This window comes from Felis catus, chromosome A3, assembly GCF_018350175.1.
Source record: "Felis catus isolate Fca126 chromosome A3, F.catus_Fca126_mat1.0, whole genome shotgun sequence".
Classification (NCBI taxonomy): domain Eukaryota; kingdom Metazoa; phylum Chordata; class Mammalia; order Carnivora; family Felidae; genus Felis; species Felis catus.
Genome location: NC_058370.1, coordinates 30371413 through 30398762, shown reverse-complemented (window position 1 = coordinate 30398762; position 27350 = coordinate 30371413). Strand labels below are relative to the sequence as shown.

General features: G+C 52.6%; 2 protein-coding genes across 5 annotated transcripts; both read left to right on the top strand.

The window, feature by feature from the left end:
• Positions 1 to 5: 5 nt before the first annotated feature.
• On the top strand, positions 6 to 6015 carry SPEF1 (sperm flagellar 1). Of its 2 annotated transcripts, XM_019826780.2 has the most exons (8): positions 6 to 2464; positions 3723 to 3834; positions 4130 to 4286; positions 4479 to 4518; positions 4674 to 4734; positions 4939 to 5062; positions 5178 to 5281; positions 5540 to 6015. In XM_019826780.2, exons 1-8 carry the CDS (start codon positions 2356 to 2358, stop codon positions 5862 to 5864), a joined length of 1032 nt encoding a protein of 343 aa, XP_019682339.2. In that variant the 5' UTR covers positions 6 to 2355; the 3' UTR covers positions 5865 to 6015. The 2 variants fall into 2 exon arrangements, with proteins under 2 accessions (XP_019682339.2, XP_003983732.2); XM_003983683.6 differs by having other exon boundaries at positions 5178 to 5681.
• An 8052-nt stretch (positions 6016 to 14067) lies between these two features.
• CA3H20orf27 (chromosome A3 C20orf27 homolog) lies at positions 14068 to 27274 on the top strand. 3 transcript variants are annotated; one of them, XM_003983684.6, is made up of 6 exons: positions 14068 to 14220; positions 21135 to 21250; positions 22721 to 22863; positions 25248 to 25386; positions 26272 to 26394; positions 26626 to 27274. In XM_003983684.6, the coding sequence occupies exons 2-6, from the start codon at positions 21232 to 21234 to the stop codon at positions 26724 to 26726; spliced, it is 525 nt and encodes a 174-aa protein (XP_003983733.2). In that variant the 5' UTR covers positions 14068 to 14220; positions 21135 to 21231; the 3' UTR covers positions 26727 to 27274. The 3 variants fall into 3 exon arrangements, with proteins under 3 accessions (XP_003983733.2, XP_023107185.2, XP_023107186.2); XM_023251417.2 differs by having other exon boundaries at positions 14085 to 14220; positions 21081 to 21250; XM_023251418.2 differs by lacking the exon at positions 14068 to 14220 and adding an exon at positions 14640 to 14658.
• The last annotated feature ends 76 nt before the right edge of the window (positions 27275 to 27350 follow it).

Sequence of the window (27350 nt, the reverse complement as noted above, 5' to 3'; positions counted from 1 at the left end):
CACCTCCATATCTAAGTATTATCCAAGCTTGGGGAGGAAGGGGTCTTTAGTGTATCTCCTTGGGTTTGAGGAAGTCGGGCCTTATCCTGCTTTGGAGTTAGAAAGAAGCAGCTCAGGATCAGTTGGCTAGGAGGGAAGGGAGGGAGCCAGCAATCGCTGTTGGACCAAATTAAACTGGGAACTAGGCCTATCAAGCCCGTTAAAGTTGGTTCTTGTAGGAGTGGGGCCAGAAGGCAGAGCAAAAGGAGTGTTGGGGCAATTCCTGTGGTCCAGGTTGGAGTTCGGAGGTACATACAGGGCCTCCCTTGGTTTTCTTTTGATGCTTAAAGAGGGAGCCCTTTAGGCCTTTCAGTGATTAGCATTTCTGAGCCTGGTGGCTGGTTATCCTGGGGACAGTACAGGAGGAAGATAAAATTCCTGGGATACATTGCACCCCCAAGAGGCTGAGGAAGAATGGCAACTCACTTTGTGGTGCCCTCCAGGGGGCACCCAGTCCAAAGGTGAAGATTGGTGCCTCTGCTGATCTCTAACCCCTTTTCTCCTGTCAGGGCCCAGCCCCTCCCTCATTGAGGCCCTCAGGCCCCCTTGGTTCCAACTAGGGGAGGGCCTGGGCTTGGGGAGACCAGGCAGCTCTGGGCCCCAAACCGGTTTTCCCACCTTCACCAGGGCTGGCACATCACCACTGTGGTTCCCTCCCCACTACTTCCTTTCAGTTCTTCCTCTCTCCACCCTGGAATGTTGGGGGTGGGGGGATATCTAGGCCATCTTTTGTCCCTTGCCTGCCCTGGGTGTGGTACCTTCAGAAAGGCAAGACCAATATGTATGATTTTAAAACAAGAAGGTAGAGTGACGATTCCATACTTGGCCTTCCACACTCCTGGAACTCAGGGTTTCCCTGTAAGCCTTAAAGGCAATGAAACTAAGTGACGGCAAAAAGTAGTTGGGATTCCCCTTACCTCCATCTGAGCTATGGAGGAGGAAACTGGAAAGTCCTAAGGAAGCCCAGCCTACCCCCTGGCCTGCTCTGGAGTAAGATGGGAGCGGTAGGTTTCTCCCCAGGTGCCCCTGTTCAACCCAGTCCCTCATCTCAAATACCAACAAGGCAAATCATTTCCATTTGTCTTCTCTTCTGCTGGAACTGAGATCATCTCAATAATGATGGCACCAAGTGATGTTAATAGGGCCCTTGCTGTGTGCCAGGCGCTGTGCTAAGCACTTTAGATGCTCACAAAACCCCTATGAGGTAGGTGAAACCACGAGAAAACAGACACAGAGAGGTCCAGTAATGTGTCCAAAGCCACATTGCTAGTCTTCGGTGGAAGCAAACTTTCTTCCCTGGCTGACCCTAGGAGCCCCTTTACTGCTACTTTGTGTCCTTTCACTATGGCAGAACCCACATCCCTAACCCTTCTAAAAATAGTGCTCCTTTGAAATGAAACTGGCTACTGAAGTCCATTTTAACCCAAGGAAGAACAGCTCTTTGGAGGGAGATGAGGGATTATGGGAGTGTTTACAGGAGCTATTACAGCTTTTATACCTGTAGCCAATTCCCATATCCTCAGTCCCCATACAAATGCAGATCTGTAAGTACCCTTCTCATTTTCCTCCCTCTTACCCCACTGGGACAAATAGAACCATTCCCACTTCACAAAGGGGGAAAATAAGGTTAAGGAGTTAAATAACCTGCCCGAGGCACTGGCCTTGAGCCCTCATATTCTCCTTGGGAGTCTGGGTGACATTAAATGCCCTACCAGGACACTGCTGGGAAGGGCAGTAGTGGTGATGGCCTTAATAGCACAGAGCTTTGAGGAGGGACCCAGCAAGGAGGCACTGTCACACAGCCTATCACACAATCCAGATGGGAAGCAGCAGATGATTAATTACAGTGGACACCCAGATAAAGCTGAGGAACATTGGGATGCTGCCTTCACTTGGGACTGACAGCTGAAGGATCCAGAAGGGGAATCTCGGCCCTGAGGATGCTGGGGCAGGGATTCTGAGGGCCCAGTTGGGTTTGGCAGGTCCCAGGGTGGGCCAGTGGCTGATCAGGTGGAGTGGGCGCAGAGTGGGGGAGGACAAGGCCACCTAATCGCCTATTCAAAGCTGGGGCCTGAGAGTAGGTAGAGGGAGAAAACTACAATTCCCAGAAGCCCCTGTTCCCCTCCGAGTCAAGGAGAGTTGCCATGGTTTCAGAAAACAATATGGCTGCTCCCAGCTGGGAAGCGAGTTTCCCGGTTTGAGAGGCAGAGGCCGGTCTGGGCGCCTTCGGTGGCGAAAGAAGAGGCATCTGAGAGATCGTGCGGTTTGGCGCTGACGCTGCACGACTGGAACGGTCTTGCCTTGCTGGGGGTGCCAATGGCTGGCAGCGTGGACGAGGAGGCGTTGCACCAGCTGTACCTGTGGGTAGACAACATCCCCCTATCCCGGCCCAAGAGAAATCTCTCCAGGGACTTCAGTGATGGAGGTGTGCACCTTAGTGTGTGTGCACCCCTGTGTGTGTCCCATGTGTCCGTATTTGTCTACACATTCTGTATGTACGTGTGTAAGGGGTCTGTGTGCATGTGTCTCTTTGTGTTTCTGTGCGTGTGGGTATGTGTATGTTGGGGGGGGGGGGTCTGACTATCTCCTGGAACTTCAATTATACAAATGTGTGCGCGTGTGTGTTTATCTGTATCTGTGGGAATATGGCTGTGTGTGGGTCTATATGTATGTCCCCTTGTTCTATTCGTTAGGCATGTGTGGTTGTGGTGTCTGAGTGTGAGTCTGTGATGCCCTCCTGGGACTTTAATGACTAAGACGTGTGTCTGTGTATGTTTTTGTGCATCTCTTTGTATGTACTTGTTCATTACTATATTCTATACATCTGTCTTGTGGGATTCTGAGCTTGTGTATGTGCATATGTTTGTTGATACATTCTGTCCTGTATGCATGTAGGGGGTCTTGTGTGCCTATGTGTTTGTGATCCTGGGACTTTGCTGTTGGAGTGTGTGTGTGTGTGTGTGTGTGTCCATGTGAATGCCTAGGGTGGGGCCCCAGGCTCCTGATAGGCTCTCTTGGAGACTCCTTCTCTGAAGACCAGACACCTCAGTTTTCATATGCTTGAGTTAATGGGGATGGGATGCTGCTTCTCTGGGGTATGCTGGAGGCTGATCACTGATTTCTTTTTTTTATTTAAAAAAATTTTTTTCAACATTTATTTATTTTTGGGACAGAGAGAGACAGAGCATGAACGGGGGAGGGGCAGAGAGGGAGGGGAGGCTGATCACTGATTTCTTTTTTTTATTTAAAAAAATTTTTTTCAACATTTATTTATTTTTGGGACAGAGAGAGACAGAGCATGAACGGGGGAGGGGCAGAGAGGGAGGGAGACACAGAATCGGAAACAGGCTCCAGGCTCTGAGCCATCAGCCCAGAGCCCGACGCGGGGCTCGAACTCACAGACCACGAGATCGTGACCTGGCTGAAGTCGGACGCTTAACCGACTGCGCCACCCAGGCGCCCCTGATCACTCATTTCTAATCTTGCTTTCTTGAACTCCTTCCCTCTCCTCCACCACCCCTCCCTCCCTATCATCCGTTCCCTTTCCACACCTCCACCCATCCGCTTGGTCACACCATTCTGTAACCCCCGATTCTCTCATTACACGCACATCTTCTCCCTACTCCTTCTCCCTTACCTACTGCCTCCTCCCCCACTTTCCACATCTGCTTCCATTCCCTCAGTCCTGGTCGCAGAAGTCATCAAGTTTTACTTCCCCAAGATGGTGGAGATGCACAATTATGTCCCTGCCAACTCTCTTCAACAGAAGCTCAACAACTGGGGTCACCTAAACAGGTAGCAGAATACTTGGGTGCACTAGCGAAATCTCTAACCCCGTCCCCCCCTCCCCCCCCCCCCCCAGGATCCCAGGAAGCTTGGGACTCTGTTGGTGTCAGGGTAGGGAGGGACAACGCAGGCAGAACTGATAACAAAATCAAGGGTTTTTTGTTGTTGTTTTTGAGGAGACAAAGGAAACGTGACAACCAAGATTCTGGCTCATTCCCCCAGGGCTGCACCCCCTTCCTTCTCCCCCACGCCCCTCACTTCATTCCCCGAGGACCCAGTCCGCCATTCCTGTGTCTATTCCCAGGAAGGTGCTGAACAAGCTGAACTTCTCGGTACCAGAGGACGTGATGCGCAAGATCGCGCAATGCGCGCCAGGCGTGGTGGAGTTAGTGCTCATTCCGCTGAGGCAGCGCCTGGAGGAGCGCCAGAGGCGCAGGAAGCAGGGCGCGGGCTCCTTACAGGTGCCACCCCACTCAAGTTTCTCCCACTACTTGTGGGAGCTTCCCAGGCAGCGGGAAGACCGGCCTTGGCAAGAAGTGTGGGAGAAGGGTGTCTGGCAAAGGGAGCCTGGTCTTGGGGACCACGGAAGAGACATAGGGCTCCTTGGGGATGAGTGAATCCTACCTCACAGTAAACCCTGGGGGTTCTTTCAGGAGCTGGCTCCCCAGGATGGCACTGGCTACATGGATGTGGGTAAAGTGGCCTTTACTTTTCTTCTCTCCCAGGAGAAGATTTCCTCCTGTCCTTCCTTCCTATGGGGGAAGGGGGGCCGGGGTTGGGGGAAGCAAGGGAGAAGTCAGGAAAATAAGACTCCAGCACGGTTAACTCCTCCACTTGCCTGGTCTCAGGTTTGTCCCAGAAGGCCCGAGGGGAAGGTGCCCCGGACCCCCAAGGAGGAGGGCAGCTCAGGTAAGGAGGCTGGGAGTTCCTACCTCACCAGGCCTGGTGATCTCCCTACACAGGGCTGGCAGGTAAGGGTGGTGGCAGGTTGTTCCTGGGAAAGCAGGAAGTGGGGGTGTAGGGGACGGGGAGCAAAGGCCTGGCCGAGGGGCATTGGAAGGATGAAAATGGGGCCTGAGGTTCGGGCCTCCGCTAAGCTGCTTCCCACCCCAGGGGGGGCCGGCTGCCGGCGCCCCGACCTCCGGGATATAGTCAGGCACTGCAGGGCGACCCAAGCTTCGTCCTCCAGATCGCTGAAAAGGAGCAGGAGCTGTTGGCCTCTCAGGAGACCGTGCAGGTGAGGGTGACTGGGAAGGCGCGGGTGGTGGTGGGGCGGTGGGTGCTTAGGGCCTGCTGTGGTGGGGACAGAAGGCAGCGGGCCTCTGGCTTGACCTTTGTGCGGCGCGGCCCAGGTCCTGCAGATGAAGGTGAGGCGCTTAGAGCATTTGCTGCAGCTCAAGAACGTGCGCATCGACGATCTCTCCCGGCGGCTCCAGCAGGCAGAGCGTAAGCAGCGGTGAGCGGCGGCCGGGGCCGCGCGGGGACTCCCCAGTACCCGCCAGAGCCCGGACGCCGAGACCGACGCACCCACCCACGCACCCACCGACGGACTGACGGATCTACGGGCGCGCGGAGCCAGCAGCTCCAAAGAGTCTCATGGGGTGCCAGCGCTCCCCTCCCTTGGGGTGGGGGTGAGTTGGGGGGCAGTGAGGCAGGAGCCCTCAGAATGTAGCCCCCCGGACTGACCCACCTCCTTCCACTCCATCCGGGTCAGGAGAATGGACCGCTTTCCAGAACCCAGAAGCCACGTGCAGAGACCTGGCATGCTCCCCAAAGCCATGCCCGACACCAGGGGCCCCACCTTGGTGCTCCCTGCTATGGGCCTTAGGGGGCGGTGCCCCGACTCGGTGCACACCCCTAGAAACAGGTCCCCGCCCAGCCCTGAGGACAGCGGCGTCTCCGTCCGGGCTAGTTCTCTGCGCTCTGGACCTCGGGGGAAGCTGCCCGAGGCAGCTGAGGGAGAAGCTTCCCTCTCCGGCGCGCTCACCTGGGGCCCAACTCGAGGCTGGAGAGCACAGCAGCTGGAGAGGAAGGGGTGAGGAGTGGCTTCAGCCAGGAGTGGGGAAGACATGGGCTGTGCCTGTTCCAAACACTCTTCCCTCCCCTCCTAGGGGGGGCACCTTTGAGAATGTTTTGGAGATACAGGACCGCACTACCCCCATTAAAGAAGTTGTGCTATCTTTCCCGCGACTGCCTTCTCTGTCTAGATTTCTTGCCCTTCTTAAGCCTCACTGCCCGTCCCCCCTCCCCCCATTTTGAGTGAAAGAGCCTTGTAGGCCCAGAGTGGGTTTCACCTTTGGTCAGCTGGGCCCTGGGTGGCCGCTGCCTGGTAGGTTGACGATATCACAGGGTCAGGTCTTGTGCCCTAGAACAGCCTGACTTCTAACACTGGCCTTAGATTGACCCCCATACTCACCCTCACAGAATCTTCTAGCCCTGTCCAAACCCAACTCCAAACCCAGGCTTCAGATTCTCCCCAAATGTAGCCACACCCTCACCCTCAACGCTGCCCATGGACTGGCCCCTAAACCCTGTCCTCTGTGTGACTCCCAACCCTGCTCACAGACTTGATCCATAGTTCTATGGACTGAGGCCAAGCTTGATTCCCAACCCTGACCAAGATACTATGGCCATGATATGACCCTAACTCTGAAATATTACATTTTGAGACCCCACAATTCTATTCCTAGACATATTTCAGCATATACCCAGGGGAAACTTAAGCTCTTGTGTTCTGTATTCTGTAACACGGGTATAGCAATAGTCATAGCAACATTCTTTGTAATAGAAAAGAATTGAAAATAACTTGTATTAGTTTCTATCGCTGTGTAAGAAATCACCACAAACTTAAAACAGCACAAATTTATTATCTCATCTTTTCTGTGTGTCAAGAGTCCAGGTGTGGCCTAGCTGGGCCCTCTGCTTCAGAGTTTCTCATAAGGCTGCACTCAAAGTGGTGGCTAGGGCTGTGGTTTCACCTGAAGTCTTAACTGGGGAAGGATTCACTTCCAAGCTCACTTGGTTGTTGACAGAGTTCGGTTCCTTGTGGGCTGTAGGACCGAGGGTTTCAGTTTCTTGCTAGTTGTTGGCTGGTGCCCTCATTTTCTTGCCATTTGGTCACTTCCAGTATGCTAGCTCACTTCATCAAAGCCAGCGAGGGAGAGAGTTAACAGAGTCTTCTAGCAAGATGGCAATTACAATCCTATCTAATATAATCACAGAAGGGACACCCATCACATTTGCTGTATCCTATTTATTACAAGTCATGAGGTCCAGCCCACATTCAAGGGGAGAGGTGTGCATGGGTGTGAATACCAGGAGACAGGGATCATTGGGAGCCATTGTAGAAGCTGTCTGTCCACCACAAGGAGGAAAAAAGCAATGAAAGGATAAAATCTAGGATAGTGGTTACCTCTGAGAGGAAGCAGAAGGCAGAGACGCAAGAAGCATAGGAGTGAGTTATTTTTAATGTTTTAGTCCTTGGGCAGGTGGTGGGTTTACAGGTGTTCATAGTGGGCTATTTATGGACAAGCAGGGAGAGAGCATTATGAACTAAGGACTATGGGCAGCCCAATTCTGTTCACCTGAGCTCCTACAATAATAAATAAAAATACAATTGATGACTACTCCTGACCTTGGTCTGAGCCTCTTCCCTGCCTCTTCTCTGCACTCAACCTGGTCTTAGGTTAACACCGGCTTCAGCCTGACCTTCTACTTTCCCCAAATTAACCACCAGCCCTCACACATATTGACCCCAGCTCTAGCACTGTTATCTTGCCATGGTCTGCACTGATTCTCCAAAGTTCTGTTCTCTGAATCTGTCATCATGGACCACACCTGGAAACTCCTATGTGTGGAGCTGGTAGGAACCGTTTGTGGAGGGGCTTGGGGACCAGGAAGTTGGGTAGGGTATGGTTCTGCCTGACGGGAGGACAGTGGGCCCAGAGTACAGGTGTGGTGGCAGGGATCACCCTCTCAAGAGTCTGCTGGCTTCCTCCACGGCAGAGGCTAGGCCAAGTCCTGGAGGTTCCTCTTCCTTGAGTTCCTGCCCCAACCCTGGCTATTCCTAACACCTGGATGTGCCTGAATCTAAAATCATGTTCGAAACCCTACAAATTATATCCCCCAAACAATGGGGAATTTTATTGAATGTTTCTTGGGCATAAATATGAAAGTGGATTACATCACACATTGTAATTCTATAACTCTTCTCAACATCTCTGTTATTCTCCAAACTTCCCCTCTGACAGCCATTGCCATATTTTCCCCCTCTGATCCTCACACCCCTCTTCCCTTTCTGACCCACAGGAAATCTGATTTCTTCTGGTTCATTCATTTATTAATTCCTCAAATGTTTATTTAGTGCCTACTATGTACTAAATGCCAGGAACACAAATATAAAACACAATTTGTCTCCCCAAGTGTTTACAATCCTAGAAGAGGAGAAGGCATGCAAAAAGATACTTAAATTTTGTTGTTACTCAATGTTTTGAATAGATAAAACACACATAAAAAGTAAAAAGTCCACTCGGTGCCCACACACAGGCAATAGGGTTAATTTTGGTTTCTGTGCATTCTTCCAGAATGTCTTTTTGTGAATGCAAGCAAATATTCACCTTTATGGCTATTCTTCTCCCCCCCCCCTTTTCTTACCATAAAAGGGAAGCATACTACCCACTCTGTCCTGTATCTTGATTTTCCACTCCATACAATCTCTTACAGGTATGCAATGGTCAATGTTATATGCCAACTTTACTGGGCCACAGGGTGCCCAGATATTTGGTCAAACATTCTTGGTGTTTCTGTGAGGGTGTTTTCAGATGAGATTTGCATTTAAATTTAAAGGTAGGGGCACCTGGGTGACTCAGTTGGTTAAACGTCTGACTTTGGTTCAGGTCATGATCTCAAGATTGTGAGACTGAGCCCCATGTCGGGCTCTACACTGGGCATGGAGCCTGCTTAAGACGCTCTCTCCCTTTCCTTCTGCCCTCTGCTTTCCCTCTAAAATAAAATAAAATAAAATAAAATAAAATAAAATAAAGATAAAAATAAAAATAAATAAAGGTAGACTGAGTAAAGCAGATTGCTCTCCCTAATGTGCACGGACCTCATCCAATCAGTTGAAGGCCAGAATAGAATATAAAGGATGTCTCTTCCCTGAGTAAGAGAAACTTTCTTCTTTCTGATGGTCTTTGAACTGGGACTTTTTTTTTTTTTTCTTTCTGCCTTTGGACTCTAACTGAAATGTCAATTCTTCCTTTGTCTTGAGCCTGCCAGCCTTTGGATTTGACTCTCCTAGGTTCCAGTTTGCTGACTCATTCTGTAGATCTTGCAACTTGCTAGTTAGCTCTCTTATCACAAGAGCTTATTACTTATAATAAGTCTGTATCTGTATCACCTATATAACCTAAAGCCCTGTCTCTATATCGTCTCCCATTAGTTCTGTTTCTCTGGTGAACTTCAACTAATACAATATTTTTCCATACCGTTACATTGAAAACTTCCTGTTTTAAAAGCCATATAAAATTATATTGTGTGTACAACACTTAATTACTCAGTCCTCTGTTCATGGACATGTAAGTTGTTTCTGTTATTAAAAACAATAATGCAACAATGAATAACCTCCTGCATCCATATTTAGTATTTCATGCAAGTATAGCTGCATGGTTAATTCTACGTTAGGCCAAAGAATACGTACATTTGTAATCTTGATGGATATTGTGAAACTGGCCTTAGCAAGGGCATGGTTCAGAGCAGAGGCTGAAGACTGGTGGCCTGTTGCCCTGTGTTGGTTTGCACAGTGTCATGTTTTTACAAAACTGGTAATTTTTGTACTGATGAGGAGGTGAGGCAACTAGAACTCTCCTAGTACTCTGCTGATGGGCTATGAGTTCAACCATTTCAGAAAATCGTTTGGCAGTTTCCTATAAAATTAAACACCTGCCTATGCTATTGTGTCAGTTAGTGTTTAATCATAGAAACATAGAAACAAGAAACATAGTTGGCTTTGGGTCAACTGTTAAACAATTTCTGTAAGACTGTTGTTTTGTATCTGATGCTGGAGCTTAAAGTCCACAGGTCATGCCGTTGGGAAGGGAGGATGGATATAAAGTGGGGGGAGAGAAAGGACAAGCCGGAACCCATGAGAATAAGCTGAAAGCTTTGATTGCCAGCTCGAGCTCGTGTCAGTTCCCACTACCTCCAAACTTGATGATATGGGTGTCTTGCAGGAGAGGCTGGTGCCCTCTGTTATCTGACCCAGGAGTCAAAGAAACTGAAGGAGGATCCAGGGAAGGGTGAAGTAGTTGCAAGCCTGACTATGATCCCATGTCAATGACGTGAGCCAGCAGACAGGTAACAAAGTGTATGAGCTAGACAACTTCTGCCTAGACTTTGCAAGCCTGCCAATACAGCCACTGCTTTTCTTTTGCCCTCTGAACATCATGCCAAAATGCTCGCTGTTGGGGGTGCCTGGGTAGCTCAGTAGGTTGAGCATCTGACTCTTGATTTTGGCTCAGATCATGATTCCAGAGTCGTGGGATTGAGCCCTGCATTGGGCTCCGTGCTGAGTGTGGAGCCTGCTTAAGATTCTCCCTCCCCCCCTTCTCTGCCCCTCTCCCCAGATCACACTCACTCTAAAATAAAAAGTAAAGGGGCACCTGGGTGGCTCAGTCGGTTAAGCGTCCGACTTCGGCTCAGGTCATGATCTCACGGTCCATGGGTTCGAGCCCCGCGTTGGGCTCTGTGCTGACAGCTCAGAGCCTGGAGCCTGCTTCAGATTCTGTGTCTCCCTCTCTCTCTGACCCTCCCCTGTTCATGCTCTGTCTCTCTCTGTCTCAAAAATAAATACATTTAAAAAAATTTAAAATAAAATAAATTAAAAGGAAAAAGGGCGCCTGGGTAGCTCAGTCAGTTGGGCATCCAACTTCAGCTCAGGTCATGATCTCACAGTTTGTGGGTTTGAGCCCTGCATCGGGCTCCGTGCTGACAGCTCGGAGCCTGGAGCCCCTGCTTCGAGTTCTGCATCTCCTTCTATCTCTGACCCTCCCCTGCTCATGCTTTGCCTCTCAAAAATAAATAAACATTAATTTTTTTAAAATAAAATAAAAAATAAAAACATATTTTACAAATGACTGTTGTGGCCCACCCTAATTGGAAGGGAATTCTGGGAAATGTAGTTCACCACAGCTAAGTTGACACCTTATAAAGGCATCACAGCTATTCCCCAGCAATTTCATTCCTCAATATATACTCAAGAGCAATTGCATATATATGTTTACCGAGGTGGGTACTAGAATACACAATACAGTTTATACTATCTTTGTGCAAGGCTTCTTTTGCTTAATATTGCCTGTGAGAATCCTCCATGTTGTTACACATATTCAGTAGAGGCTGTTTTATGTCACTGCTGTATGATAGGCCATTGTATGAATACAGTGAAGTTCATTTATTCACTCTGTTGTTGATGGACACTTAGGTTGTCTCCAGTTTGAGGCCATTCCAAATGGTGCTGCCATGCGTATTTGTATACACGTCTTTTGGTATGTAACTAAGAATGGAACTGCTCGGTCAAAGGGTTGGCATTTTCAGCTTTAATACTGCCCAGCAGTTTTCTAACAAGTTACAATTGTTTAATTTTTATTAAAAAGAATAGAGTCCAGAATACCATATGTTTGGAGCTGGAATGGGTATTTTACATGAGTTCAGTCTGTTCTCCTAAACTGGAGTTGTTCTTTTTTTTTTTAATGTTTATGTATTTATTTTGGGGAGAGAGAGAGAGAGAGAGAGAGAGAGAGAGAGAGAGAGAAAGAGAGCATGAGCGAGGGAGGGACACAGAGAGAGCGAGACCGAGAATCCCAAGCCAGTTCTGCGCTGTCAGAGAACCGTGAGATCATGACCTGAATGGAAATCAAGAGTCAGATGCTTAACCGACTGAGCCACCCAGGTGCCCCTTTTATTTTTTATTTTAGAGAGAAAGAGAAAGTATGAGCCACCCAGGTGCCCCTGGAGTTGTTCTTAATGCCTTCCCATACTGCCCCAATCTCCAGGGTGCCTGTGGCTTCCCTCAAAGCTCTATTAAGGCCCTCTGCACAGGAAGTCCCAGGGCCTGGGTGCCACTCTGATATTAGCATCCCTCTTCTTGGTAAACAGACCCATTGGGCTGCAATGGAGCCTGTAGTATCCCAGGGCATGGGCAGCTCTGTATTGCAGATCCTTTCAATTGGCCAGTCAGCCAAACTGCCCAGCACCTAGGAGCGTGAAGAGTGTTTGGCAGGGACAAGAAACCACAGCTGTTTTTGTGTGGCGTACTCCCACCCTGAACTGTGAGAACCTGTAACTCCATAGCCTAGCACAGTGACTTGCTCATCATACACACTTAGTCAATATTTGCTTAAAGAAGTTGACAGGAAATGGCCCCAGGCAGTGCCCAGTTAGCAGCTAGTCTCTATTTGAAACAGCCCACACCAGGGATAGTTTGGAGAAGAAGTCGTCTTCAAAGACATAATAAAGGCAGGTCTTAACTTGGTCTTGAAGGGAGTGTGAGTTCTGTCCATGGAAGGAGAGTGGAAAGGGCATTCTAGGTGGAAAGGTAGCATAAGGAGGGTATCATGAAAGCAAATGTCTGCACAGTCCCAGAAGGTAAAATCAATGTGAGAAAACAGGGATTGGTGGGGACAAGACAGCAAGTTGATGTGCCAGTCTTTGGTGCCAGGCTAGAATGTGAGACCACGTTGTTAGGTCTTCTGATATTTTAAAAGGGGAATAAGAAGAGGAAGAGGAGGAAGAGGAAAAAGAAAGAGAGGAAGAGAAAGGAGGATAAAAGGAAGAAGCAGTAGAATTTTTAAACGCCTCGTGTGGGCTAAACAAAATATATCTGTAGTCTCCTTTAGGCCCACGGTCTGCCAACTTTAAACGCTGCAGAATCGAATAGACATGAGAATACAATTTAGCGGAGGGAGCATAGTGGGGCACATGGAACGGTGGGGCTGGGTAGTGAAAGATCATCTGGCAGAAGTGGATGGGCTGGGATCAGAACGTAGGAATCTCCCAATGCCCACGCTGGAGGGCAGTATCTCAAACGCCAGAGTGCGCATGAATCACCCAAAATGCTTCTAAAAAGTTTGTGAAATTCTGCTTGAGACAGTCCCAGAACACGGAGGTTTTGGAGGAGGGGAAGATGCGATGGAAACAATAGCTCAGTAAGATTAATTTGCCAACAGTGTGGAGGCCAGAGGCCATGGGATAGGTTAGGAGTCACGGGTATCCATCGGAAGACAGGAACCTTGACGGGTCCCCAAAGGCAGCGACCCAGGTCCTTCTAAAAGGAAGCCGACCCTAAGCCGCGCCATACCATCTCTCCCCCTAGTTACATTGGAAGGAGAGAACCTCGGGCTCTGGAAGGCTCCCCGCAGGCACTTTAGGGACCCTGTCAAGGCCAGCGAAATGTGGGAGGAGGACTGTTGTTCCAGGACCACCCGCAGAGCAGCTACTGGAATTCCTAAAGACCCTAGGACCACGCCTCTCGCTCCCAGTCTCCGTGCAGGTGCTCACATCCCACCCCGAGACGCTGAGCTACGCGCATCCCGCTGCCATGGCGACCGCCTCCATGGAGACCAGGAGCAGAGGCTGCGGTCCCCCGGGGCCCATCCCGCGTGCCTTCTTTGTTCTGATGCTTAATCGGGCCGGCCCGGCTCCCAGGACGCCTTTCGAGTCTGCGCGAGAGCGCTTCCTTTGAGGCGGAGGGATAGGGTGGAAGAGGAAGAGGCTGAAACCCCGAGGTCGCAAAGTGGGAAGGATGGAGGTTTCTCAGCTCCTGAACCGGAGGACCTAGCTATGCCCATATCGATTGCCGATGCGGGCTTGTAAGCCTAGGGAGAAAAGAGACCTACAGGCGCCCCACCTATCTCTGAGTCCTGCCTTATGGCTGCTCGAGGGGACAGAGCCCAGGAAAGCCCCCTTTCGAGTTGGGTCGTGCAAACTCCACCGTTGAAGTTGGGACGCGGGCGGGGCCTATTCGAGACGCTCCTCCTTCCCTCTCCCCTTTCCGCCCCATGCTGGCCCCTAGCCACGTCTGGCTGCCTGGATCCTTTCATCGCGAGAACTCGCCGGTAGGTGTAGGCTCGCCTGGCGCAGCAGAGGGCCCCCTGCACGTGATGCAGTGGCGCAACGCCCGTTGGCGGTTCTCTGGCGTCCTCTTATTGGTCGGAAGAGTCCTCGCCCCACCCCCTCGGTCGGCCAATGGGCGGAGGCGGGGGCGTGCCGGTGAAGCGGGCGGCGGCGGCGGCGCGGGGTTCCCTCCTCGTGCCCGGCGTTGAGTCCCCGCTGCCGCCGCGACCGCCACCGCTGCCACCGCGGTCGACCGTGCCCGACTGGCCCCGGGGTGCGCCCTGCACGGTGAGAATGCTCCTCCTCCTGCCACCTCCCAGTTCCGCCCCACTCGGCGAGATCTCCTCCCGGCAGAGCGCCGTCCTAGGCAGTTGGTGACTAGGACCCCACCGGGCTGGGGCGACGGTTCCGCTGTCGGTCCGCACCGGGGTGCTCTCTGGCATCTGAGCTGGGGAAATGTCAGTCCGGAGGCCGCGGGTGACCGTTAGGTGGTGGAGACGGGATGTTTTCCGCGGCGCGTTGTCGGGGGCACGTGTGACACAGCGAGGGTGGGGGCGTAATGGGGTCAGCACCGTCAGCACACACGTATCCCTCCCCCGCTATTGTCACTGCCTCGCTGTGTGACCTTGGACCAGTAGCCTCTGAACCCCTTGTTCTCGACATCTTCAGGGAGGAGGGCGGTGATGTCGGGCAGTGCGGACTCCTGAGACTCCTGCGTCAGCAGAGGTGAGGGTGGGGAGGGCAGAGGATTATCTATGAGGGACAGAGCTGCCACCTAGAAGCCTGCGAGGGGTGTGATGGAGGGGGGACGTCTAACTGCATCTCTTCCCCCAGAAGATGAGAAAGGGGCGGTGATGGGGCGCCACACCCACGGGGATGGAGGCCCTGAGAGGATACAGGGTCTTACACCCGGGCCGCTGATGCCTTTGGGGGCTTGGCCATATCCTTCCTATCATCACAGCAGGAGCGGTTTTATTTAAGTTCTGGACCAGGAGCTCTGCTGGACTGAGAAGAGAATCTTTAGGTTGCCTTTTTTCTTGAATCTTGGTATTGGGAAGTGGGAGTAGGGCATTTCTCTCCCCTGGGAGCTAAAGAAGGTCAGGGGCAAGTGTCGCTCCCTGGACCAGGCCTGGCCTCTACTTCTTGGGGTCTTCAGGTGACAGGCTCAGGGCAAGGCCTCGGTGGGGCAGGCAATCTGGAGTTTAGAGGGGTCTAAGAACCCTCTAGCTGGGGCATGGGGGACGAGTTTGGGGAGACACAAGTGTGTGGGATGGTAGGGGTCTCTTCCCCACTTCACCCCTGCTTGTGAGAGAGAGACACTATATTTAACCCTGCACTTTTGCCTGGTGGAGAGAGAGGAAATGGAGTCACATCCAGACTGAGTTGATGTAAAACTGCCACCACCAAACCTGGCACCCAGCCTTGCCTTTCCAGGCTTTGTTGTAGGCATGCAATTCCCTCACTGTGTGCCCAGTCCTATGTCAGGTTCTGGAATCAGCAGGTCAGTGTCCTCTCAATGGGCACTCTGTTTACAAGTTTGAGCTTTAATGAGAGGCTGGACAGTGCTCCTGCTGGACTGCGTCCTTAAGCCAGGATTTAGCTGTGGGCTAGGGTGGGGTGGGAGTGGGGGAGGCGGGGAGGTAGAACGTCGTGGAGTTCCTGGCTCAGAAAGTCCTTGCACAGGTTGAGGGTGGGGATGGAGGAATGAATGAGAAAGAGACCCCAAGAGTTTGGGGCCGTGCCCCCAGCCGCAAAGCGGAGGACTAGCTGGGGCTTGCCCTGTGATGCCTGGGATCTGAGGGCTGCTTCTGAGGCCGAGAAGTGGTATCAGGGGTGCAGCTGTGGGATGGAGGGCAAGCATGGCATGTTCTGGAGCTCCAATTTGCCATGGGTACTGTCTTGGTGCTCTTTTCAGTCTGGAGCCTTGGGCCCTATCTTGGGACAGCCTGGAGTAGCAGCTAGCACCCTGTGGGACAGGAGCCTAGGGGGCTGAGAACTCCGGGTTTCTGGGTAACTGTCCATTTGTCCTTCTGTTTGCTCACTTGCGTGTCCCTGGACAATCTCATGCCAGAGGTTCCACCGGGCCTGGCTGAGCCCTGCCCTAGATAGGGTAACCTAGAAGCAGCCTTTCTCTTTAAAGCTGAGAGGGACCTCAGCTCTCTGTCTCCCAAAGAGACTGTTCCTCCAGTTTCCCTGAGAGTAACTAAGAACCAGACAAGACCTGTAAGGCCCTTGTTCCAGCTTTCCATCCCTCCCCATCCTGTGACTGTCCATGGTATCACCACCGGTGACCTGTTGACAGTTTATCTAATCTGGGGAGGGGGTCTTGTTTTTGTTGTTGGGGTTGGGACATTTCTCAGAATATACATTCATCACATCTTCCTCTGGTTGAAGGGGGCAGCAGTCTGCAAGTCTGCTCTCTGGCAATCACTGGGGACCTGGCTGGCTTGGGAATGGGGGAGGAGAGAGGCAGGAGAAGGGAAGGGGGGGAGGCCCCTCACCCCTTGAGCTGCTTTCTGAGAAAGCTGAAGTCCCTGGGGCCCACCCAGAGGGCCATTCCAGGATTAGCGTCAAGAGCCTCTCTACCACTGCTACCCTGAAATTGCTGTTGCTTTAGAAACCGGGCCTTTGGGATTTGCTTTTGCAAAGATGCGGGTGGAATGGGCAGCTCTGTCAAGAGGTTCAAGTACCAGCTGCACCAAACTCTCGGAGGAAGAGGTCACTGCTTATTCCTGTGTTACAGATGAGGAAACTGAGGCATAGAGACTGAAAGTAACTTCCCATGCTGCCTGAATGTGAACCAGCACTGCTGGGCCCTGGAGCCCATGCTCCTGACCACGTCCCCACTGTCTCTGTGGGGCTGTGCAGCTTGGGCCACACTCAGGGCTTGGCTAGCACGGGAAGAGGCCTGGGGTTACGAGGGGGCCTAGCAGTTCCTGTGGACACAGCTGCAGCAGGGGGAAGCTAGATACCTTCTCCTCCTGCTTCTGCTGTGGAATTGTGTTTGGATGAGAGTCTGGCTCCCACGGGACAGAGACTGACAGGGCTCTCTGCTGAGAAAGGAGGCTTGCTTTTTCTAGCCTCCTCTGGCCCCTTAAGTCACTTGCCTTCCATCTCTGTGTTCTCACTGCCCAAGCGCTACAGGCATGCTTGAATGCCTGCTCTGTACTGAGCTCTGGGCAGTGCAGAGGGCATTCCATCTCAAGGGGAGCAACTGATTGTGGCAAGGCTAGAATAATGCCCAGCGGGAGGCCACACTCCGTGAGATGGGGGGAGGGGAGTGCCCTCTGGGGCAAGGGTTGGCTAAGAGAGCAGGGTGAGTTCCTCTTTCTGAGAGCTTCCGGTTTAGAGTCACTGGCCTTGACATGTCACATCTACCAAGAGGGTCCAGCCAAGGCCTATGCTTGGGTTCCCCTTAGTTTGGTCATTCATTCATTTAACGAATATAAACTGGATACAGCTGCTCCCTGCCAGGTGCTGGGCTGGGTACTGGGGACAAAGAGTTTGGCAAAAACACAGTCCTTGCCCTGGTAAGGTGGGGAACATAAAATAATGAACATAAAATGAGGATTGTGCTACCCTAACAAAGTCCTCTGGGGCTGAGACCGAGGCTAAGGTTTGGATGGGGGCAGGGGATTGTTCCAGGCAGGAGGGAGGGCCTGGACGGAGGCAGGCAGGCCATAGCAGTGGGTTATTGGGAAAGACAGGGAGGGGTTCCTGCATGTAGTGGGTCAGAGTGTTTGTGGAAGGAGTCTCCAGGAGCCTTTCCTCACCAGCCACTGGTTAAGAGTTTCACCCGGGCCTGCAGGAAGGGTCTTGGGAGATGGGGGGACCTTGCGGGCATTGAGTTGTTGTTCGCCTGTGGCTGCAGAGGTGTGGCTGGAGCAGCCTCTGCAGAAGGTAGGAAGCGGGCCTGGTACCTTCGTGCTTGGTCATTTTTCACATTTTTTACATAGTTCTGAGTCTACAGCTTCAGCAGATGGCTGGAGTAGGTGGGTTGGGGGGCAGGCCTCTCTTTAAGGACCAGGCTCTCTGGGGATGAGTTGAGCATTCCAGGGCTAAGGGGCTGCCTTTCTGGGACTGACCCCAGAGTGGCACTGACCAGAGATAAGTGGGGGCATAGTTCCCTTCCCTGTTCCCTGGGCCTGGGAGCTAGCTGAGGTAGGGGCCGGGGGAGGGCCTGGGAAGGGCCTAGGACCTTGGGACCCAAGCCTTGCCCTTCGCTGTACCTCTGTAGGCTGCCTCACATCTGTGGGAGGCTGGTACCTGAGCTGTTTATGATGCTCATGAGGCCCTCGGGGCTGGGTGGGCTTCTCTTGCACTGGGAAGTGGGAAAGGAGTTGAGGCCTGCTACCGGGGCAGCTTGGTACCTAGGGGACCTCAAGGTCATGTCCTCTGCAAGCCCAGCCCCCAACTAGGAGGCCACCCTGTGGTTTCTCTTCATTCCCCGGATTAGCCAAGGTCATTCATGGGTTGCTCATCTCTAAATACTTCAGTGTGTATCTGTGAAAAATAAGGACATACATCTCTACATGACACAAGTCCATTATCTCAACGAGATCAGCTAATATTTCTTAATGCCACCTCAGATCTAGCCCCATTCACATTTTCCAGTTATCCCCCAAATGTCCTTTCTTTATAGGTAGTTAGAACCCCCTACCCCATTTATTTTTCTTCTTGCAGCTGATGTGGTGGAAAAATCCAGGTCACTTGTCCCATAGAGTATCCTTCTTGGTCTCTTTGTGTGTTAATTTAGAACAGCAGTTGGCAAACTTTTTCTGTAAAGGGCCAGATAGTAAATATTTTAGACTTTGCAGGCCATGTGGTCTCTGTTGCAACTACTCAAAGTAGTTTTGCTTTAGTGCAGAAGCAGTTTTGGACAACATGTAAACAAAGGCGTACAGTTGTATTCAAATAAAACTTCACAAAAACCAGGCAGCAGCCTCAGGCTATAGTTTACCCATCCCCTATTTAGAACAGCTGCCCCTCCTATATTTTTCTTTTTTATTCTTTTGTTTTTTAATTTTTTTTTTATGTTTATTTTTGAGAGACAGAGACAGAGACAGAGCCTGAGTTGGGGAGGGAAGGGCAGGGAGAGAGGGAGACACAGAATCAGAAGCAGGCTCCAGGCTCTGAGCTGTCAGCACAGAGCCCCATGTGGGGCTCAAACTCACAAACTGCGAGACCATGACCTCAGCCGAAGTCAAAGTCATCGAAGTCAGATGCTTAACCGGCTGAGCCACTCAGGTGCCCCTCTTTTCTTTTTTTTTTTTTTAAGTATATTTATTTTGAGAGAGAGAGAGAGAGCGTGCGCGCAAGCACCACGGAGGGGCAGAGAGGGGGAGAGATAGTCATGTCAGTGCAGAGCCCCATGTGGGGCTTGAACTCATAAACCGTGAGATCATGACCTGAGCCGAAATAAAGAGTCGGACACTCAAATGACTGAGCCACCCAGGTGCTCCTCTCCTTTATTTTTCTTGCACTTTGGGGGGAAAAAACCAAAATGACCCATCAGTTGTCTTGTAGAATATTCTGACTTCTGGGTTTGCTTCTTTGCTTTTTCATGGAGTTATCTAATGTGTGCACTAACCTCTGCATTTTCTTTTTTTTTTAAATTTTTTTTTTAACGTTTATTTATTTCCGGGACAGAGAGAGACAGAACATGAACAAGGGAGGGTCAGAGAGAGAGGGAGACACAGAATCCGAAGCAGGCTCCAGGCTCTGAGCCATCAGCACAGAGCCCGACGCGGGGTTCGAACTCACGGACCGCGAGATCGTGACCTGAGCCGAAGTCGGACGCTTAACCGACTGAGCCACCCAGGCGCCCCTAACCTCTGCATTTTCAATAAGCAAGAAGTTAGAGCTCGGGGCTTCTTTAGATCTAGGTTAGACATTTCAGGCAGGACCCCCTTGTCAGTGATGCTGGGACTTCATGGCGTCTCACATCAGGAAGCCTCTGTGTGTCAGGTTGTCCCATTGTGAGTGAGGGGAGCTTGACAGCATATGACTGGCTGACACTACATCCCTCCATGCAAACTCGTGTCATTCTTCTTAAGAACCCCAGGCCATCCGTAGGTGGCACTGGGGCATCTGTGAGCATCTACTTCTGCCAACCTTTGCCCTCCTTGTTAAGGATCCCCTGCCTCCCTGCCTCCAGCCTTTGTCTCTTTGGCACTTGCTTGGCATTTGGCCATTCCTTTGTTACTTAATAGTGAGGATTCTTCTGTAAAGAAGAGCCTTCCTTTAACCACCGGGACAATTTAGTTACATGAAAGGCCGAGGGACAGGCTGAATTATTTCTCTTTATTGCCAGTTTTCCGAGTAAAGAGGGCCTTGCTACTGTCAGTGAACGAGGGTTCGGGTGTGTTTATTTTGCGTTCTTCTTTTTTTGTAATCTCTGTGAATGCTCCAGTTTTATGTATTCCATCTGTTTCCATCAGTTGCCCTCATTATTCTTTTTGATGCTTAGATGGTCCCAGCTCAGCCCATCAGAGGCCAGGCTGCTCACACAGGCTTCCTGGGGGTGCCTCCCGCTGCCCCTGCCCTGAGGCTGCCCTTGGGGAGCTGAGCTAGGAGGCTGGCCCAGAGAATGAGGCCAGAGGCCGAATGGTGGGTTGCAATGGGGCAATTCCTTCACGGGGCATCTGTTCAGCATATGGCACTGACCTGTCACCGGGAGGGAATCTCCAAGGACCCATCTTAGGTGGGCCCCCATTCTCACTCTCTTTCAAGCATCTTGTTGACTCTGACCTAGACCCAGCTGCACTGGGTGTGTAATCTGAATAATGTGGCATCTGGCTACAGGAGGGTCTAGCCCTTGGGGTCACCAGCATGAGAACTAGCCTCTAAAAAGTGCCAGTGGTATCCTTTTCCTTTTCAGGCTGTCCCTCCTGCCAGCCTCAGGTGGGTTGGGTACCAGAGTCCCGTACCGATGCTTTGGCACTGAGAAGCCACGGCTCAGCACATGCTGGTGGGGCTCTGGGTCAGTAGGGCATCAGGCAGGGGTGAGGGCTCTTGGGGAATGTGAGGAGTGGGGGAGCAGAAGCCCCCCCCCCATGCTAGAGGGTACAGGCACCCCTTGGGCTGTTGAGAACAGCAGGGTGTTGGGTTTTAGTGTCTTCCCTAAAGAGATCTCTGCTTTCCCCTAGCCGTAGGGCCATGGGTGGCCCTGACCCCTGCCCTCCCCACTCCCCATCCTTCAGGCTCCTGCTGGCGTCCCTGAGCATGGGAGGCTGCTGCGCTTGAGCGGCGGTGTCTGGCTGGAGCTGCGCGTCTTTCTCCGTGGCAGGGAGGGCATCCATGGCTGCAGCCAACAAGGGTGAGTGCCTCCCTAGCTTGGCAGATTTGCACAGATCTCCCAGGGGACCCTGGTGGGAGGGGTATTGTTGCTTGTGGGGCCTGCATTGGCTGTGTGTGTGTGTGTGTGTGTGTGTGTGTGTGTGTGTGTGTGTGAGAGAGAGAGAGAGAGAGAGAGAATTACATTTCATCAGTGTAATTATACCAGTGTTTTTGTTGGGTCCCGGTGCTCATGCAAGCACTAGCAGGGAACCTGAGGACGCTTGCTGGCTCCTTGGTGTGCTGGTTTATGGAAGTATGTGCCCTCATGTCCCTATGTTTCAGCCCCGCTATTCCACTGTGGGGGCTGGTGGGGGGCATTAGGACCTGGGGGTGAGCACTGAGGCTGATAAGGTAGGTAGGGCCACAGGAGGCTGCAGAAGGGAATTTTGGTTTCATTCACGGTCCAGAAGGGCTCACAGAGGGTTTTAGGCAAGGGAGGCCAGGTAAAATTTGAGGGTCAGTTCTGGGGGCCTCAGCGGGGAATGTGGAAGTGCCAGGCTGCCCCTCCCCACTCCCCGGGCCTCCAGTGAGTGTTCAAGAACCCAGGCCAGGTCCGACCCAGCCCCTCCCACCAAAAGGACTCTGGGCAGGGCTCCTGGGAGTCTGTGGCTGTGAGCCAGAGAGGATTGAGGCCCTTCTCATGGCAAGATGGGTCTCCCCCAGCCCAGGCCCTCAGCCCAGCTCCAATTGCTCTTTCCATCTCAACTCCCTGCCTCCTGGCCTTGGAGAACCAGACACAGCTAGGGATAGCTGAGGGCCCTGTGTGTTTTGCGGGGTGGGGTGGGGTGGGGTCATGAAGTAGAGGAGGGAAGGGTGTTTCTGGGAGGGGTCTGAGAGGCTCCCCTGGGTTCTTCCATCTTCCTTGCTGGTGATCAGTGATGGAGTTAAGAGGTAACTGCAGCCTCTTCTAGGTGGGCTCAGTGTGGTTTTTGGCCCCCTTTGCTTTCTCCCACCCCCAGAAAGGTCCCAAAGAGGCTGTTTGTGTCCCTGCCCACCTCCTCTCGAGTTAGGGTTCATCAGGAGGGGCCTTGGCACTGACAGACCTGGAAGAGAAGATTCCAGAGATGGGAGCTTGGCACTGTGAAGGAGAGCACGGCGTAGGGTACCCAAGGCCTGGGGCTAAGAGTCTGGAGGACTCTTCTGGTCTCTGTCATCAGCCTCATCTCCTCTAAGTAAGAGATTGTACTAGCCAATCCCTGACTCTCTCTGTCACACCAGTTCTCAGGGTGCTTATATTTTGTGGGAGGACTGGGCAGGTGGGCAGCTTTAACCCTCATAACCTCTAGTGTTCAGTAGGACGTGGCCTAGCCCTGAAAGGAGTCCAGGCAATGTGTGCTAGATGATGTCAAGGGTAGTTGCCAGGGGGTCGGCCAGGGGGTGACAAGGGGGAATAGTTTCCTGGAGGTAAAGGAAGCCGGCAGCCCCTGGAGCCCTCCCACTCTCTTCCTAGGCAACAAGCCCAGAGTCCGGAGTATCCGCTTTGCGGCAGGCCATGATGCAGAAGGTTCCCAGAGCCATGTACACTTTGATGAGAAGCTGCATGACTCCGTGGTCATGGTCACCCAGGAGAGCGACAGCAGCTTTCTGGTCAAGGTATGTGCACACCTCCCCCGCCATCTTCCGCCTTACTCCCTCTACATCCTCCATGGCCCTGCCTGGCTTCCTGGACCTGTCTGTTCCATTTCCTCTAAGCTGGCTGCAAAGGCACATCTTTGTCCCTTCCTGGGCCTTGGTTTCCCTATCTGTAAAGTGGGAGGGAGGTGGTGAGATTGCAGCGGTGAAATGAGTACCTTTAGCATGGTACTCGAACAAGAGGAACCGAACCCTTATTAGTGTCACCCCAACGACAGCAATGGAAGGTGGTATCAGGGCTCGAGGTGCCGCAGGGCTTGGGTTCAGGACCAGGCCCGCTCATCTGTCTCTGTGACCCTGGGCAGGTCACCTCAGTTTCCTCTTCTCTGAGATGAAGGCAGTTCACACCTCGGAGAGTTAGTGCAAGAATGAGATGAAAGAACGCAGGTGTGAGGGGAATTTTGCTGGCAACAAGGTGTGACGTTATTTCCCTTCTTGCCAGACCTCTGGCTGATTTAGGCTCTTTGCGGTATGAGTGTCTACTGAGCACCGCCATGCTTTCTGGGTGGAGCGTCCACCTCTCTCAGCGTCACACCTCACACACCCTCTGGTGTGACTTCCCCGACCGCTGGGGCACTGTCAGATCCCACATGCACTTGAAGGTGCAGGGAGAAGTGTCTGGAGGGGATGGATTGTGGGGAAACGGAGTGTGGCCTTCAGGTTGGCAATAAGCCGGGGCTCTGAAGCTGGACAGGAGTGTCCTGGCAAGGGGAGGGCATCTGGTGCACTGAGACCTCCCTGAGGAGGGGCCCAGATTCATCATTTTCTGCCCAAACGTAACATCCGTGCTCTTTTCCTTTAGCTGATAACTTCCTCAAGGGAATAAACAGGATGAAACAAAACTTTAGGGAATAGCTCCCTTTCCCGCCACCTCCCCATTGCAAAATCCATTGACGTCTATTAGAGAAAATTTGGAAGCTAGAGAAAACTATAAAGAAATTTAAAAGCACACACAATCATAGTATCTAGACACAATGACAGTTAATTTTTGATGTGTGTCATTTCAGCTTTTTTGGCTCTACAAAAACAAAAAGCTAGTATCACAGCAGTGTTTCGCTTGCTTGTGTTGTGAACCATTTCCTATGTCAGTAAATAATTTTCCACAAGATTTTACAACTGTCTGGTATTCCATTAAATGTATCATCATTGATTTAGCTGGTTCACTATTCCTGGTGTTACGAATGTTTCTATTTTTTATTGTTATAAATAGGGCAGCAAGGAGTGTTTTTTGCACATCTCTGAGATTTCCCCTGGAAAATTCTGCAGTTGGTGCGGCTGGGCCACAGGGTCACCATTGGCAGGATAGCCAGAAATCGTTCTTGAGGACTGTGTCCTCCACCTGCAAAGTGCAGGAGCCACATGGGCTAAGCTTTGCATACCGTGATGTCTGCCTGTCCCATCGAAAGGCCAAATGCTTCACGCAGCCAGTCCTAACAAGCCCCAGGAACAGAGCTGTGCAGCCTTTGAAACTGAGCATGCCAGTCTGTGTTCACATAAGTTGTGGGTACATTACGCACCCCTGTGCCTCCTGGACTGCCCTCTGGCCAGCCTACCTGCTCAGCTGCCACCCCAGCTTGTGGCCCTTCACATGACTGGACTTATCCAAGGTTGGCATCTGTCCCAGGGGGCACTGGTTGCCAGTCACCGTGTATGAACAACAGAAATGGCTTGTGGGGCTTTGGGCACACTGAGCATTTGAGTGGGCAGGCAGGCGTCCACGTTCAGGTGCCAGCAGAGTTCAGTAGCTGGTGCCCATGGGCCAGCTTTACACTGACACAGCTGGTCTAGTGTCTGTTTTTCTAATTCTATCCCGTCCCTCATCCTGTGCAATGTGTGTGCTGCCCACTGTCTCCACAGGAGTGGCTAAAGGACCTGTGTCCCTGACCCCAGCCTATTGGCTCTGGGCAGGTGCTGGCAGTGGCAGGGGCAGGTGAACGGCCTGCGTCGTGGGACTTTGAGCTAGCTTCCCCTGTGGGCAATGGCTGGTGCCTTGATATGTGCCACACGTGGCAGGAGTGGCCAAGAGGCCTAGGGAGACCTTTACCCTGGCCATACTGCCTGGCTTCCATTTCCTTATCTATAAAGTGGGCCAACGTTTGCTGTGGGGCCCACACAACAGGTGCTGAGCAACCAGCTGAGGGGATGAGGTCCTCAGGCGAAGTGCCTGGAGCCACTGGACTTGGTGTGTGGACAAGCTGGAGTGGTGGAGGGAGTTAGACCCCCTCTGGGATTCCTATAGCAGCCGGTGCAGGGGCGCACAGGATCCCAGGTGGCAGGAGCTGGGTGGGCCCTGGGGTAGGCTGAGAGTGACTAGGTGCCTCCCCCTCCCCACCTTCTTGCTACAGGTTGGCTTCCTGAAGATCTTGCACAGGTATGAGATTACCTTCACTCTGCCCCCGGTGCACAGGCTGAGCAAGGACGTCCGAGAAGCACCTGTCCCTAGCCTACACCTCAAGCTCCTCAGCGTCATGCCCATCCCGGAAGGTGTGTGCCCTGCTCAGGGTGCTGGAGGCCTACCCTCCTCCAGCAGGGCCTGGATGTAACCAGAGTGAGAGCATGGGGTGCTTCCCCCTGTCCTAGGGTAGATGGGCAGTTCAGCAGTTGGGCGACATGACACCTCTTTAAGAGCTTGCAGTGTGGTGTCTCAGCAGCTCCCATGCCCCAGGCCTTGCTCCCTGGGCAGGGGTCCGTGGGCTCACCCTGCTGGCCAGTGCCTGTGTATCACCTGATAGTACCCTCAGTGAGGTGGTGGAGCCAATGAGCAACTGGCTCTGGGCCTCCAGCTCTCCCTCCTGTCTGCCCTTCAAGAAAAATCTGCCAGAGCCCCAGGGACCCTGGGCAGCTATCTCCTAGCACCCGGCAGTCACAGGCTTTGGAGTTGGGACTGCTTCTGCCTTCCTTGTAGCTTCAGGCCCTCTCCTGCCACCTGGAGGCTAGGGTGTCAGTTTCATAGTCACTCACACCCCAGTTTCAGTTTCATGTCCCCCTATTTCCTCCTCATGACTTTGCCCTTAAGTGGATTCAGTGAGCTCCCACAGGCCTTTACCTCTTGCCACCCCATCTGCGAAGGGCTTGCCCATCCCCCTTTCCCTATCAACCCCTCTCTCCCTGCCTGCCCTTTTGGGGAACCAGTGGACCCTCCTCCTGGAAGCCCGAGTTTGACCCTTGGAGCCATAACAGGGTTGTCCACAGGCTGGAAACACATAGACCTCATTGAAGAGGAGGAAGTTTCCAGGGCCTGTGTGCCCAGCCCTGGGGGGACAAGTCCTGGGCCATCCTTACTCCTTTGGAGGAGGTGGCCAGTCTTGGTGCCAGTGAGTGCTGGGGGACAGGGGCGGGAGGCCACAGAGATGCTGATCATCTGGGCAGGTTACAGCGTCAAGTGTGAATACTCGGCACACAAAGAGGGAGTCCTCAAGGAGGAGATGCTGCTAGCCTGTGAAGGTGGCACCGGCACCTATGTGCGAGTGACAGTGCAAGCGCGAGTCATGGGTGAGCGTGCGAGCTTTGGGTCTGGCTAGAGGGGGGAGGTGCCAGCTTGACTGCAAGGGATTTCTGCCCTCCCCATCTGAAAGAGGGGTCCTTGCTCTGGCCTGGGGTTCCCGGGTACCTTCCCCCCACCCCCATCCCAGCAGAGCCCAGAGGGAAGGTGGAGGGGAGTCTCCTAGAGTGGGTGGGGCGAGGGAACCAGCCTGGTATCCTGATTTGTCACCTGCCTTGCAGACCGACACCATGGCACACCCATGCTGCTTGATGGGGTCAAGTGCGTGGGTGCCGAGCTAGAATACGACTCAGAGCACAGCGACTGGCACGGCTTTGACTGAGGCCTGCGGCCCTGCGCGCCTCAGAGCCCCACAGCCTTAAACCCCACCTCATCTCCCCGAACGCTGTATCATGGTGTGGCTTCCTCACCCCTCCCCGGGGTGGGTGTGGGGTGTCCAGGGGCCTCTCACCTCTGCCTTCATTGTGCCACCTCCCTGCCTCTCGTGTGTCCTCCTCTCCCACTTCCTCCTCTCTGTGTGCCTCAGTCTCCTGCCGGAAGAAATGGGTTGAGCCCCCAAGGAGGCTATCTGAGGAGGGGAGGGGGGGCCTGGGGTGGGTTCTACCCACCCCCCACCCCTAAGTCACAGGGGCTCCAGCCAGGGCTTGGGAGAGGAGGGAACTGGCTCTGTGACGTCGTCGTCACTCCCATTACTGCTGCTGCTGTCTGGCTTTTGCCCTCCCCTGCCCCCTCCCTCTTTCCTACTGCTGTCCACACTGAGTAGGAGGGAGGTGCAGTCCCCAAGCCCTAACCCCCAGATCTGTGTTACTTGGTTTTTAAAGGACCGGTTGGGATAAAACCCTAAAGAAATAAAAGTTTCAGTGGACATCAGACGCCAGCTAATGTTTGTTTTCCATCGCTCTGAGAATGCCCAATCCTATGCAGATGAGTTAAGGAACAGCTCTGG

Excerpts from the sequence above, each read along its gene's own strand:
- SPEF1 (XM_019826780.2), top strand. The coding sequence starts at position 2,356 with ATGGCTGGCAGCGTGGACGAGGAGGCGTTGCACCAGCTGTACCTGTGG. Across the intron at positions 3,835-4,129 it reads AACTGGGGTCACCTAAACAG|GAAGGTGCTGAACAAGCTGA; the intron begins GTAGCAGAATAC and ends GTCTATTCCCAG. Across the intron at positions 4,287-4,478 it reads AGGGCGCGGGCTCCTTACAG|GAGCTGGCTCCCCAGGATGG; the intron begins GTGCCACCCCAC and ends GGGTTCTTTCAG.
- CA3H20orf27 (XM_003983684.6), top strand. Across the intron at positions 22,864-25,247 it reads ACAGCAGCTTTCTGGTCAAG|GTTGGCTTCCTGAAGATCTT; the intron begins GTATGTGCACAC and ends TTCTTGCTACAG. Across the intron at positions 25,387-26,271 it reads CGTCATGCCCATCCCGGAAG|GTTACAGCGTCAAGTGTGAA; the intron begins GTGTGTGCCCTG and ends TCATCTGGGCAG.